Genomic DNA, 15,386 nt, shown 5'->3' with positions numbered 1-15,386 from the left:
GTCTTAAGTTTGGTCCCTAGAGGTGAGCAACCTCGATCCATGGCAGCACCTTACAAGAGGCAAGGAAAAACCACAACTGAGAGAAATTCACTTACTGCGGCAGAGAATACCCCATGACATCTAGCACTTTTGCTGCTAGCTTCGGGCTTGTTCAAACTGCAGTTCCTTGTTCCTGTTCACATGAAGCTGACTTCAGTTAGTGTTGTGCTGCTGCCTGACACGGTTAGCTACCCACCAGCTCGCGTCCTCCAGGTTTTGTGGCTCTCGTTGCTAAGCAATTTAGTCGGTTCATCCTTTGCAAGGTAATGACCCAAATAAAGCAAAATTAGCTAAGAGCCTTGTGAACTGGGGGGGGGGGGGGGGGGGGGGTAAAAAAAAAAAAAGCATGTGTGTTCTGTTACCGTCTCCATCTCAGCTTTTTTGAGTCTTATTGCCGTAATGTGAAAAACTTTTACTGTTTTCTCTTGCTGTAGTTCAACTTATATTTAGAACACTTTTCCTACACGTTGAAACTATAAATAAGCGCATTAGACAATGATTGTTTTACAGCTGAACTCGGTGCTTAAAACCAAAAAAAAATATATCTTTCATGCTTGTTCCTAGGCTACTGTACCTGGATTTAAGTCGATGCTGAAGACAGTGGAAATACGTGATAACACTGGTAACTTCAGTGCTTTGAAACAAGACTTCTCTTTCTCAGAAGTCTCTATCAGAACAAGACCTGCTTCGTGTCCTAAAACGCCCTTGTACCAAGAGCTTGAACGTTCTTCAGCTGCGGTAAAACCAACTCTACACATCTTGGTTTTAATGACCGCCGTGATTCTACTTTTCAAATAAAGTCAGGGATGACGTGACAGGGCAAAATCTTCCTGCACAAAGGTGGCTTTTGAAACAAGGAATTGTGTATGTAAAAGAATGTATGTTTTTATGAACCAAATTCTCAGATTTATAATCACGTTTATTGTATTTTGTAAATTACTGCCTTGACAATCAAATGTTGTACTTTAATTGTAATAGACTATCGTATTTTTCTACATATTTGGAGTAAATATTTTACTCTAAAGAAAAACTGTACAGCCTATGGAGGTAATTGTAGAATTTTGATGCAGGTAGTTACACATCTTTTGAAGAACTTGCCAGAGTTCAAAAACAGTCTAAGCTTGTACTGCCACTGTTTCAAACTGTTTCAGTGTTGAACTAACAGTTCATGTGCCTGCACAACTGTAAGCAAGTAGCTCAATCCTAATTTCTTGTAATAAAGCCACTGCTATAAATGAAGAATGACATTTTTAAGAATGTTCTTTCTTGTCTAGACAAATGAGACCAGTCGGGGCTGAAATAAGATTGGTAACACATGGTAGAAGAAAAGAAGATGGAAATAAATAACCATCTGTAAGTGCCCAAGGGCCATGCTGCTGGAGCTCGATGATACCCTGTGCCATCAGGCAAAAGACAGTAATGTAGGTCTCTGAAAAAGCGTTCCTCTAAGACAGAACTATTGAAAGCGACATAGAGACAGCCCCCTTAAGCTTCATACAGTTGCCTTTTTTTTAACTGAATGTGTTACAGAGCAGAACCATAATTCACAATTTTTCAATCTAAATAACTTCAGCTAGTTGTTGTTTTTTTAAGCATGTTTCACAGCCCTCTTACTCCCTCTTTGGCTCATGCCTGGTATCTGCACAGCAGAAGCTGGAAGGTGTGCTTCAGGAGGAGTGACCGTTGTACAGCAGCTGGTTTCTAAGGGCTGTGCTAACAGTGCGCTATCAGGTGCAGATTTAGCAGATTCCTTTTACCTGGTCAGTTGTAAACCATTTTCAAGGCACTTTGAAGCTGTTCAGCAAACTCAGACGTTACCGAGTGAAGTCAGTGTCACCGCGTGTGTTTATTTTGAAGCTTCATCTGCTGCTAATTTTCTTAAGCAGTTTTAAAAGCAGCCAGAAGAGATTATCTTTGGAAACGTCTACGTTTTCCTGCACACAGTAAATCAAAAATGCAGGAACAGAGTAAATCTTTTGATAAAAGTAGTTTTTTGAAGTGTACCACTGTTACTGCAGAGGTGCTCCTGTGTTTCACATCAAGACATACCAGCTGGGCCGTGGGTCCCAGTCTAAGCGTAAATACACTTTTGGTATTGGAACACCAATGCACTCAGAACAGCATCTCATTACATACAGACTGTACGTAAGATACTGTTGTGTCATTGTCTTTGTTTGTTGTATCTCATCCATTTGAATTTTCTACCTTTCTTCCCCTTTTAAATGTTGTGGAGTGTTTACTAGTCAAAGCCATAACCAATTATCCACTAATCCCTCCAGAGAGGATTGGTTCCAGTTCTGTTACATAGAGCAAGAGCTAGAGCGCCCTGAAGTTCAAAATACTCCAAAAGCAGGAACATGAGCGATGACTCACTCCATGCTACCAGCCAAGTGAGGGGAGAAAGAAGCTGCGCTGTTGTTTCACAGAATTAAGAGGCTGTATGAAAATCAAGTAGGAGAACTTTAAAGGAAAAAAAAATAATCATTGACATGAAAAAAAAAGCACTAAGGAGCATATAAACACATCTTTATTTAAAGCTCTTAGCCATCATAGTTAATTTTCTCAGAAAAACTGAAAACCAAAACACATAAATGCAATACACATGAAAATTCTTCTCACAAAGGGAACTACGCGCGGTGCGATTTGAGTGGACAGCTGCACGTGAACGGCTACTGGACGCAGCAGGACGTGCGGTGCTTAGCTACAAGGTTCACACACGTCACCGCACGTGTGTTCAGCAACCTACGCGTGGTGGTAAAATTGCATAGTTATTTAACTTCACTATTAAACTCTCTATTTAATAACAATTCCAACTCTGCACAGTCAGACAACAAAGTAAGACTCTGCTTTTGGAAAAGCGATCTGTTATTTAAGGTATTTATGTAATCTTCATGCTGACTGCCATCAACTTAGCAAAAAAAACAAACAGGAAAACCTGCCCCTTGAAAGCCAGGCTGTTAACTTAAAGCAACATCTACTAAAAGGGGAGAGAACACCCTCTGAAGTATAACCCACAACTTTTACACATACAATAGGTATGACAGAGAGGCATTCAAATTTTCAGTGTGGCTGTGGTAAATAAAAGCAAGTACACATTAGTTGAAAGCAACAATTTTTCCTTTTCAGTACGTTCAGTCTATTGTTACGAAAAATACCTTAAGCCCACGCTTGGGGGTTGGTTGGACTTACTTATTTTTTTCACTCTTTTGCTTGCTCAAACTTTAAACTAAGTAACCCAAAAAATAAGATAAACCACTCTCTCTCCTGTAAGAGCATGGTTTTCTGAAAATTATTCTTGCTGATGCTTTCTGCAAGAATGAGGAACTGTTTTTTCCCCTCGTTTTAGGGGAAAAAATGTGCCCTAAGTCTTCCATGTGTTTTCATACCCATACAGAAATTTCACACAGTGACATTTAAGCAAAATAACAGAAAACGGAACACGGTGATACAACTGTACTAGGCTGTTAGAAATAAATAGAACACCCCATCAATTAAATTTTGTAGTGTGTTTACCGGTTTCTAAATCAAACTCCTAGCTGAAGGGGCAGCCAAAGCTTCTTGTGCAACGCAGCACGGCGCGGACTTCCTCCGGGCTGCCAGGCAGCATCGCCAACACAACTCGCGGTGGGTGCGCTACACCGACAGTCCTTGCAGAGTGGGCGTGCAATACAATCAGCAACCCAGCTACCTGCTTCACCCCGACACGTTTTTTTAAAAGATAAAGGCAACAGGCTTGTAATGTAATAAATTTTAAGTGAACCTTCTCAACTGTTTTAACATTCAACAATCCTAGCATTTTTGGGAAGTGTCAGACGCTGAAACAAAGCAGTTTTGGCACCTGTCTTGGGTACTCCACTTTGCACGTATCCTTCTTGGTTGAAGTGAAAAAGTCGTATTTTATCCAAAAGTGGTTTTCTTGTACAAATGCGAGTCCTTGCAGCATTTGCACCTAAATACTGTTGACCTGAAGTGCACGAAGAAACACACTAAGACAATTACAGACTTTGTATACTTTCAAATTTCCCAAGTATCTGGCCATTCCTTCACCCTTAATCTCCTTGATCAAAGGAGGGAGAAATTACCACTCAGTGTAGATTTTGACTGGGAAGCCTCTCATCACGTCGCATCTTCATACAGTGACCCCCAGTGTTAACAACACAAGGGAGCAGTGTCTGGAGATGGCAAAGCGTTCCATCAGAACGCACCACCAATGGATTTCCACCATGCTAATGCAGCATCGGCTTCCACCTCTAAGACGCGCTGTACAGTTTCAACACAGAAATTGTGTTAAGGGAAGGAGAAAAGAAGAAGACAAGTCTTCGTATGTTGCTCTTAGTCTGAATATAGCTCTGCCGACCTTTGTTTTTAATGCTACAATTTCTTAAAGTCTCCTTGTAACTGAGATTCACTCAGCACGCATGTTGGTTTATCGACACCTGTACCAGAAGGCTAATTCAATAAATTAAAGCTCAAAACACTAACTACAAGCACAAGAATATTTACAAACTGCAATAAATTAAAACGTATACGATATTAAATACACCTCACCACGTAAGAATAAATGTCAACCTTTGCACCGCTACCCAAGGACAGGCAATTGTATCTGTGCCAAAAAGAACAGGGCAACAAGCAAAGGCTGGTCACCATTATCCCCTTCTTGGGTGTCACAGCGTGCATTCAGGGCGGCTGCATGGAGACGAGCCCCAAGATTTCAGCATTTTGGGCAAAACACCCGTTCTCAGCCTGGGTCTTGGTCCACAGCACAAGGCAGAAGTCACAAACTTCTCCTACAGGAGATGAGACCGATGCCGACACTCAGCACTCCCTCGTTTGTAAGGCACGCTTCTACACAAAAAACAAAGCTCAAGAACAAACAAACTTACTAGCTGTTAAAAATAATATTAGGCCAGAAAACATAATTAAAAATAAAATCGCTCTGACACAGTAGCTTGGCCAAGGAAGCAGGCACCAAAAGTACCTGTTTCCTTGGGATTCCATGGAGCGGAGGGTATTTCCAGGGCTATCTTCCACTACAGAAGACATGCTGAGGATGTAAAGTTTTTTCGCGTACAAGGAAAAAATTGTTGTGCCGAATGCTTTCATTTTATTTTATGCCAAAGCAGAAAGCTTTAGTGGGATTGGTTCTGAAGGCAAATTCCAAAGCAATTGCAAACAGCAAGATCACTGCTGTGACCATACATGCATCTTTGAGAGCTGAAGTATTTTATTTAATTTTCTTTTTAACATATGGAGAGCACTTAAAGGGGTTGGAAGACCAGGACGGCACCATTTGTCCCAGCAGGATCTGGGCGCTCCCCACGACCGCAGTTACACAGCCGCTACAGTGACTGTAGGGAAGGATCAAACTAAAAAAGCCTCAGACATAAGAGACAATGCAAGGGATGACGATTTTAAGCACACTCCCCACTTCATCAATGCTTTCCCTGAATGTACGAGTTTGTAAACTCTTGTTAACTGCACGCTCCAGACTCATCTGACAACCATCCAGTTCTGACCTGCAGGTGCAACGGGATAGCCTCTGCAAGCTGTACTGTACTTCAGTTTATCAAATAAAAATACAGAAAATAAATAGAAATCAATAGCAATTAAGGCAGGTAACCACGTATTAAGAGCATTGCTAGCTGAAAATTTTCAGTATCTGCTGAAACGACTCTTTCACCTCAGGCCGAAGGACTGCCAAAACCCAGCTGAAAGGTTCCTGCTGACCAAAGCCTGTAACAGCTTCAACAGCTTCCAACCAGCAGCTGCCACTTCACAACTTGCAAGAACAAGACATCTGCGTGTGGACAATTCTTCCTTTGAAGAAACACAGGACGTCTTATGGTTTTTGTTTAGTTACAATGAACTAAAAAAAAAAAAGCCTCAGAGATATCAGTATCTTTAGTAGTAGCTTTCAAATATCAGCTCAACTAGGTGAACAAACAACAAGCTGCTGAGAACACGCAAGTCCTCTCGTAATGTAGCTCTCCAAAGAAATAAACACAACCCACTGCTACATAAACTCCCCATCCGAAGAACAGCTCAGATGAGTAAGCTAGCTACATCTTTAGAACTTTACCATACAAAAATATTCTCCTTACCCCCTCTGAACGCACCACAGAACTAAGGTACTAGACTTCTTAATAAAGGAACTGGAAAATTTCACAAAGTTTTTGGCAAAGTACAGTGCGGAGACAAGAGCTAAAAGCAGTAAGGACAGATCCAACTCACACAAACATTGATTCGACCAAACACCTTGCAAGAGATTTTCAAAATTCTTATGGTACAGATAAAAACAGCACAAGTCAGAAAGACTGCTGAACTTAAAAACAAACTAACAAAAACAAACAAACAGTGTGAAACAGAACTACAGAGCTCATTTGTTTCTGCAGATGGAGGTGGATTTTTTATATATTTTTTCCACTATTTTTATTCAAGTGAACAGAGCGATCAAGCTGTGTGCCACGCTACTGAAGTCAAAAACAAGTGCAGAGAAAATTCAAACACTGCCCAATATCACCTATTTGCCTGACTTTTAATGTAAGCTCTCCTTCATTTACCTTGCCTGTTCACATCTCTCACGCTCTGCTAAAGTAACCAGGATAGTACAGACTGCCAAACCACAGAGTATTTTAGAAGTCTGTTTCTCAGTATATTTAAGAGGTAATTGTAAGACTAACTGGTCAACGACTTCTTCTCAGGACACATTCATAGAGCCCTGAAGTTCACAATGCACATTTTAAACAAGACACAGTACCCTTTTCTGTTCGCAAATTTTTAAATGTTATTTTCTATCACAACTTCCCCCGTTTCCAGGTATGTATCCAAAAGATCTCCCTTTCGGAGAATCTCGTTTTTGGGGAATGTGGGAGACAAGGCTCTATTTTGTTGTTTTATCGACTTATTCCAAGGGTTCTGATTCTGCTTGGTGTCTTCACTAGGCTACAGATACTGGAATGTAGAGAATCCCCTTTCTTTGTAACAGGAGGAACCAACTTTAAATGAATTCTTCAAAATGTCCTTCCTCTGTTAATCACTGAACTTGGGTTTTTAATGTGTGATCAATCCAGTAATACAAACGTTGCTACCTTTGATGTACGGTAATACACTTGGGAAGGCAAACAGTACCCAGTACGAATCGGTTACTTCGATTGAGAGGGACTTACAATATTCAAGTGGACTAACGAGCATTAGGCTAAACTTAACAATTCCAGTGCATTTATTTCAATAACGACTTTTCTTACCAACCGCAAAGACACCCAAAATATTCATCTGCCAATAAGTATATAAAAATAGTTTCTTACTCTCTTAATTGTGGTACCAGTTTATAACGTTCCTTCTGCCCCTTTTCACTCAACATGGTTCTAACCAAAATAAGTTAGTACGATCATCTGTATAGGCTGTCTGCACACCGGACACGGTTTGTTCCTCTTCTTCAGCTTCCTCGCGCACGTGAAACACGACATGAGATGTCCTGTTTTGCCATGTACTATGCAACCATTTTTCGGTCTACTTTGGCATATGACGCAGGGTTCTATGCTGCTAACAGGCAGACTGGACTCCACGCTTTCCTCTTTGCCTTGCATTTCTCTCTTCTCGGGCTCCTTGTAGTCTTCCTGACTGCTGCAAAACATGCTGCTAGATGTAGATGGCTGAGAATAATCTTCACTTTCCTGGGACTCGGATATTTGTACTGCTTTATCTTCATGCTCCTCCACCGGTGGTTCTTTATCTTCAGTCATTTTAACTTTCTTACAGTCAGGTACATCAAAACCTTCTTCAGATTCTAGGTGGAAAGAACTTTCTAATTTGCCCTTTGCCAATTTCTCACTCTTTTCATCAGGAAGCCAGTCCTCTCGAAGGGCCCAGCATCTGTGGCAATGGCGTGGAAGTGGAGGATTCATTTCGCTGCATTCAGCACACTTCCAATAATCCTTGAGTAAATTAAAGGTTGAAACAGCTTAAGCTACTTGGAATGCTTACAACTGAAGTACAGAGAGATTATAAAGAATTTATTACTGCCAAAATACCAGTGATCTTGAACTATCAACATGTTTATAGTTTAAGACTTCCACTGGGTGCCTGACCATTTTACTGTCTTGCATTAAAATAGCTTCATTTTTATAAGACTCTCTGATTTTCTTCCTTCTTACAGTAGATTTGTAAAATGAAAATAGAGGTGGAATAATAATGGTTTATTAGTTTTAGACAAAATTGAAGAAACTAGTCTATAAAAGTCTTCAGAGAACTTCACAGAGAACTTTTGTGATAGAATGGGCACTGTCCCATGAGTTTCAACAACAAACTTCTGAACTAGAAACTGGTCAAGACCGAAGGGACATTTGACCTGGGGAAAGCTAAACTGCTGGTCTGCAAAACGGCCGGGTGAGGGCACTCTGACACAGCAGAATGTAAATTACACAGCATAGAAAACAACGAGCCAGTTAGGAAGAGCTGCATCACTGTGTCAGAGCTTACTCCATACGCTATACCAAAAACAAACACCATCTCATTAAAAACACACTTCATTTTTAAGGAGAAGTACCCTCCTTAGAAATAATGCATGTGGCAGGGGTGGAGTGGGAGAACAAACCAAAACACTACTTATTTGGAACGTCTGAAATGCTTTTTGGTTCAAGCTCTGAATAGCATCAGAGACATCAAAAGTTTGAGACTAACTTTAATTCCTAAACATAAATTTTTCCGTATTTTTCCATAGACAAGCAGCACTATGTATGTATGGCTAGCCCCGTGTTTCACACGTATAGTCAAGTCCCTCAAGTCCTACAGACCACCAAGGGACAAACATTTCAGATGGTTTTGTAAAACAGCTGTACTCAAGCTTCTATGATGAAAAGCAACTATAAGTCTTTTATTAAAGACCTAAACTAAAAAAATGTATAAATCTTTAACTACAAAGATTTTAAACTATAAATCTTTTATTAAAACCTCCGACTTTCAATTTTAACATGTCATTTTTTCATGTCTCTATCTATTGCTCCAAAACCCTGAATTTCTTCTTCTCTATGCTACAGATTTGTTTATTCAGGCTGGACAATAAAAGTAGGTATTATGAACTACAAGAAGACTATATAGGAAGAAAACAGGCATATATTAAAATATATGACATATTTTTAAAAATATATGTGAACAGGTTTTTTTTCCTTTTTTTTTTTTGTTCTCTTGTGGGTTTTTTTTGTTCCACCCCCCCCCCCCCCCCCCATTTTGTGTAAAAAGGCAAATTTAAGCTTCAAATAATTTCCTCCCATTAAGTCAGTGAAACTGTAAATTAGTATTATTTTTAATGGCTCAGGAAACTCACTAAAACCATTTTTAAAATACCCATGTTCATTAGTGGTCACATGTTCAGTAACTAAACTACCGGCCTGGAATCCTCAAGCATGGGGAAAATAAAAGGCAACTTTATTTTTTAAAAATCACAGGTAACGATTGAATTCTTCTATACGCCTTGATCTACTGTCAGTTCACCCAACTGATGATGCTTTGCCAGTTAAGGTTTTACTCACGGCTAGAGAAATCTCTGGATCTTCATTGAATGAATCAGCATCACTATCTTCATCCTGATAAATAGTCAGCTGATACACCTAATTTAAATTTAAATTAAAAAAGTATTGATGTTACTGGTTTTGGTATTCAATTAAGAATCTGTTTTCTGATAGATTGCTTTTAATTAAATGAAATAAAAAATACCATATATGCTCTGTTTATGTTAAAAAGCTAGAAGCTAGCAAGCAACTCCACAAAACCTGATGGTTAGCTGACAGGGGGTGGCGTGGGGGGTGCGGGGAATCTGTTCACGCTTGGAACACGTGATTTGAAAGAAAACCAGACTAGACAGGTAGAAGGAACTGCCTTCTAGAGTAGAGGGGTTCCTTCTCTCCTACTCACCAGGGGTGGGGCCACACCTGGAATACTGTGTCCAGTTCTGGGCTCCTCTGCTGCTGGGGGCAGAGGCACGCCTCAACCCTTCCTTCCTCCAACCACTATCCTACCTCTGCAGCACTTTAACCCACGGTAAATCAGTACAGACAGTCCCATTCCTCCCCTGTCATGAATTACAATCATTTATATCCCTGTCTGATTCTACCTTTGGTACTTACCTGATCTTGCCAGGAGCCAATTTAGCTCTTAAGTAACAGAAAACTAACACAGGAAAAAAAAAATCTGCTTCCCTCCTGACATTCCAGATATCTTGGTCTCTCAAAAATGATGGCAGTTACTATTTTAAATCTTTTTGCCTCCTAATGAAAATTTCTAAAATTGTATTCCAGCCTATCTCTACGAAGCCTCTATATTAATGGAAGCAAATGACTTAGAAATATCACTTTGCAAAGATTTACTAGGAAAGTTTTCCTTATCAATGAAAACTGTTGTCAAAAGCTCAACACGTGTCCAAGTAACGCTCCTGCAATTATGTAAGAATACTCAGGTACACAGAATGCCATCAACAGCTAGTGAGTAAAATTTACCAAACAGACTTCTACCAAAAGCCTGTGTGAGAGCCTATGGAATGCCTCAGCATTGTTCTGCTTACTGGACTGAGGGGTATATAGTGGTGACCCAACTGCACAGAACATAACTTGTTTTAATCAATGACTGGATGCGATTTGTTATGTAGCACTCCTGAAGAATTACTCCTGCTTCTTGTTGGAATTTCAACGTAATTTTCTTTACTTTTCCTTAGCCCTGCCACCCGCCCGGTCAAAGAAAAAAGAATTACCTCATCATCTTCATCTGTGAGCTCCTGTCCTTCTTCATTATGGCTATAGTCTTCTGAATAAATAGATTCAACTTCAAACTCTACACTGAACTGGTCTGAAACAGAACTATGGTCAAACCAATCGGAGTTTTCGCTTAGTGAACTGGCATCGAGATCCTGAATAAAAAAGAAAGGAAACAGATGGTCAACCTCAGTAGTCCATACCCATAATCATTACTGTTAAGACAGCAACTCCTTAAAAGCGTATCTCCTTAAGATAGTGTTAAAGAGACAGATATCTCCTACAATTACAAAAAAAAATAAAAATAATAAAAAAAAAAATCAAACTATCCAGTTTAATTAGCTACGGTAGAAATAAGAATAGCCACTGTTAGATGGAACAGCACTTTTAAGACAAACTGGTTATAGCTTGGTAAACTTAAAAATGTATGCCGCAAAAAAATATGTTTTGACTTACAGGAATGGAAAGAGAATCTGTTGAATCACTGCTATTGCTTCTTTCACGGCACAGCCCACTGACTACACACCATGAGAGACTTTCATCAAATGTCAACGAAATGCTGTCTGACTTGTGTCGTTTTCTTCTGTCAGCATGCGGATCATCTGAAGAATTTTCTTCTGGGCATATTCAAGAATTTTTATTACTCCAAAAATATCTATGCAATGTGCAGTTTCGAATGTTCTTAACAGCAGCTTAAAATACAATATACTTATGTAGCAATCGAAGAAATATAAAGTTATCCAGTATTATTTTATAGAAGAAGGCACCAAAAACAAACGAAAGACGACAATAACACTGAGAAACACGAGGTGTGAAACATTCCTGAAAATAGCAATTCGGAAGCTGTCTTTCCCCACTTGTCCCATCTGTACAGCTTGTAAATGGCAGTCTCCACATGCAGGAAATAGAGTTACTGCAAATTTTGAAGCATTTTTACCCCAATTCACACATGATACACATTAAATCCCTACTGACTTTAAGGAATGGAGTTAAGATTTTAATTGTAGGAGCTCCCCCTACAGTCATATGACAGAAAGACACTTTCAGGGGGCTTGCTAGCCCGTCCCAGAATTTGGACAGAGATGAGCAACTTGCTCCCATGTCAAATGTATAAGAAGGACCTCGAGCTAGGCAAGGCACGTTCAGGTTCAAGTTTCAGATACCTCAGCAAATCCATCAATTAATAGCTGCACTATATGCAACTGTATTTACTCGTTGGAATTTTTGAAACAAAACATTATGTGAATGATTTTGACAACACATGAGCAAGAAAATCTTCAAAGCTAACACACAGCATAAAAACTGAACCATGAAAACATTGCTTTAAGCTGTGCTTATTATATATGCTTAGTTTGAAGGCCAAAAAGCAATGCTTTTTTAATGTATCATGCTTTGATACAACAATCTAGAGCAGCATAAGCAGTAGGGGGACAGCATTTTAGGGGTAGGTAAGTCAAAATTCAGCTCCACTGCCTTTTGGTGTGTTTGATATCAAACAATTTTCTTAAAAAGGCATTGCAAAGTCAGTATGTATGTGCAGTGGAGTGAAAGTTCCCCAAGAGGACTGACAACGTGGTTCAACAGACCTCAGTACGGGCCTGCTGCCCCCTACAGGCGCCCTCTGCGTACACCCTTCCTTGCCCAGCTTTGCCCTGGCCTTGCAAAACACACTGCCAATCCACCAGTCTCCACGCCTTGAATCTTTCATCGTAAAAGAAAAGAGAACAAAACACTTGTACATACTTTGAGACTTCTCTTACTTTCCCTTGGTGCTTCTTCAGCCCCTCTCTTTTCTTTTTCCGCCCTGAGAGCCCCACCACATTTGGAGCCCCCAAGGCCCAAGGGTTGCTCCTGTCCATCGTTGTCCTCATTTAGTTGTCATGGCTCCATGCTGTACTGATACTGTACCACCACAAGGTTTCTATACACTATATAAGCGGCTCCAAAGGAGCCGCTACCATCATAATTTAACAAGAATAGTGGCTTAAAAGGAAGATTTCCTATAAATTAGAAAAAAAGTGTATATAAAAACACTATATTAAAAGAACTTTTAAGGTTGTAACAAACTAATAAATGGATGCAAAGACACGAGTTAATAATCAAACCTACAATAAGTAAGCACAACACAGGACCTTACGTGCTCTGGGTCATGCCTAAATATTACAGGTTATGATGCTTAACTGCAGCTTTCCATCCCTTCACCAGTTTTTGTTACAACATTAAATGTTCTTTTAATTTAGTGCAAACTGCTCAGCAAAACAGCACAGTTTTTGGACTGGCTAATAAAAACAGTGGTCTATGATGAACACAGAAAAAAATACTACATAAATGCTGAGGAACTTTAAAATGTTCCCAAGCAACTGAAAAAAAAATAAAGAAAAAAAAAAGAAGCATCTATGCAATGACAGAAGGTTATCGCTGCCCAGGTTAAGTACAGGTGTCAAGTCATGAGGTAATGAAAGTGAGCAAAGAAACAAACTACCATAAGGAATCTGAAATAGCGTTCAAGTTGAACTGTATAGAGAACGCATCCATTGAGCAACTTAATGCTATACAGGTTTATGCTGACCAACTTGCTATTTGCCAATTCTCAGAAGAAACACTCCATGCTTTGAAAATGTATTTGCCAGTGATTATTAAATAACCATAATAAAGAGGAACTGGAGACAAATGCAATGCTTAAGTGGCCAGACTTTTTACAAAGTGCTTAAAGAACATCCAAAATAATCTGGTATTACTATTGGACTTTTCAAGTCCGTATCACCATCTGAAATCCAATGAAAACTGCTTTCAGAGGGCAAACAAAATGTAAAATGTTGCGACTATCTACACAGGGACTTGAAACACATTTGAAAACATCAGTACAAATAGAAGTGTTCTCATCATGAAGACAGCACAATGGATTACGTCCTGCTAACGTGAACAAGTTGAACAGATCCCTGGAACAAATTATTCTATCATCTTACTAACAGTTCCCAAAATCCAAACTGTAACATGACACTGGAGCAATGCAAGCAATCCTGTACTTCTTCCAGACTGAAGATTTTGTTTTAGATATGCAGAGGAACATAGATAGTGTTTGTTAGCATCTTTCCAAGTCAGTGAGGTAACAGAATGTGCTTGTTTCCTAAGTGTCCGTGACATTGAAAGCTCTGCATCGTTGATCTGCACATACCGGATTCGCTGTGTGTTCTCCTCCTAGATGATGATGTTGGTCGGGAAGTCACGTTTGATGAAGTCTGCTTCTCTTCTAACTCTTGCATGGATTCCTGATTAACAGAAGTAATGAAAAAGCCCAAATATGAAAATGAGATAAAAGGCTAGAATTACTCTAACTGCATCCAAGCCATTGACACTATAGAAATGAAACAGAATTTACATCTCAGAATGTAAAACATTGAAAGATTACCTTTAAAACATTTTCTTTCTCAAGCTGAAATCTGGCATCAACCTCAGGTGTGTCAGCAAGTGTACAGTCTGAAAACAAAACAAAACCACACTTTAGCACAGCAGAAAAAGTCAACTTCAAGCTCAAAAATATTATAGCAAAAGTAACAGGGAGAAGTCAACTGCACCCAGCATTTACAAAGTTCTGATCAGAACTTACAAACCAGACATTCTGTGACAACTGAAAACGCAACACCGCTCCCTTGCTTTCCAAGTTTGCGCAGCACTTCTGCTGTAATATTATGAAAGTGGGAAAATGGGGACGAGGAAGGAATCTCAATAGCCAAGTACCTCTGAATTCTATTATAAATGCCTCCAAATGAAAGTTGTGCATTAGCTGTGATTGTGCAGGTATGAAATAATATACATGGAAGTATTTTTACACTTCTATAGAGTATATTTTACTAATTATCATTTAATGGGAACATTAAATTCAAAAGACACTCAATGGAAGAAAAATTGAGTGTTGTTAATTGTATCTCCTGACTAACAGATGGACACTAAATTAATCAATTATCTTCCAAGAAAAAAAAAAAAAAGATAAATTTAAGTTTGCTACCATAACAATAAGGGGTAATGAAGACAGCCATTCAAAAGACGTACCTCCAGAAAGAATCAAAACCAAAGGATATCTCTTACTATGGATTCAGAAACTAACTTACAAAACAGCACACATTAGTTAACTTCTGGTTCACTCCTTACATCAGTCAAAAATTACAGCTATATTGAGCATTTATACTGCAGCAAAGTTACCACTTCTTAAAAACCACGTAGACCTCTTAAAGAGGACTCAGTACTGGCAGTGTATCTGAGTGTGATCAGTTCTAAATATAAGTCAGATTCAGTTTTGCAAATAAAACCAGGACACTAACAGAAAGAAAAGAAAGCATTTGAACTGATTCCATTGTTGGCACAAGTTCAAGAAGCCCATTTTTGGTATTAAAGCCTTCAACAACATAAGAAGCTTTATCTGGAAGAAATACAAGCAATTTTTCAATTGAGTCTTGTTTGTGTTCAGTTTTGATTATGCTTGTTCCAGTTCAAATCCCACAAAATTACCAAAATGCTGCTCAGAATCAGTTTTCTTTCCAGAAAAAACACAGTGTTGTGCTTTAATTCACCATTATTTGCGATCACTCCAGACACTAATGTGTAAAG

At 39.2% G+C, this 15,386-nt stretch overlaps 2 protein-coding genes across 12 annotated transcripts in view; one reads left to right on the top strand and one right to left on the bottom strand.

The window, feature by feature from the left end:
* CPM (carboxypeptidase M) overlaps positions 1 to 11,071 on the top strand; it is a 43,352-nt gene extending 32,281 nt beyond the window's left edge. For 3 of the 6 annotated variants that reach the window (XM_050708219.1, XM_050708218.1, XM_050708220.1), the window contains one exon: positions 604 to 4,517. In XM_050708219.1, coding sequence (XP_050564176.1) covers positions 604 to 837 — 234 coding nt within the window. In that variant the 3' untranslated portion in view covers positions 838 to 4,517. Of the gene's footprint in view, positions 1 to 603; positions 5,908 to 10,744 lie in introns of those variants that run through there. The other 3 variants (XR_007707721.1, XM_050708217.1, XM_050708216.1) reach the window with 3 other exon arrangements.
* Positions 2,549 to 15,386, bottom strand: part of MDM2 (MDM2 proto-oncogene) — a 26,543-nt gene continuing 13,705 nt past the window's right edge. For 4 of the 6 annotated variants that reach the window (XM_035544287.2, XM_035544292.2, XM_035544289.2 and 1 more), the window contains 6 exons: positions 14,191 to 14,258; positions 13,957 to 14,050; positions 11,238 to 11,398; positions 10,781 to 10,936; positions 9,567 to 9,644; positions 2,549 to 7,973 (listed from right to left, as the gene is read on the bottom strand). In XM_035544287.2, the coding sequence (XP_035400180.1) occupies positions 7,404 to 7,973; positions 9,567 to 9,644; positions 10,781 to 10,936; positions 11,238 to 11,398; positions 13,957 to 14,050; positions 14,191 to 14,258 (1,127 nt within the window). In that variant the 3' untranslated portion in view covers positions 2,549 to 7,403. The remainder of the gene's footprint in view (positions 7,974 to 9,566; positions 9,645 to 10,780; positions 10,937 to 11,237; positions 11,399 to 13,956; positions 14,051 to 14,190; positions 14,259 to 15,386) is intronic. The other 2 variants (XM_035544286.2, XM_035544290.2) reach the window with 1 other exon arrangement.

The sequence above is a fragment of the Cygnus atratus genome, chromosome 1 (assembly GCF_013377495.2).
Source record: "Cygnus atratus isolate AKBS03 ecotype Queensland, Australia chromosome 1, CAtr_DNAZoo_HiC_assembly, whole genome shotgun sequence".
NCBI classification, from domain to species: Eukaryota; Metazoa; Chordata; class Aves; order Anseriformes; family Anatidae; genus Cygnus; species Cygnus atratus.
Note: the sequence above shows the minus strand (reverse complement) of the source record. Positions and strands in the feature narration are given on the sequence as shown.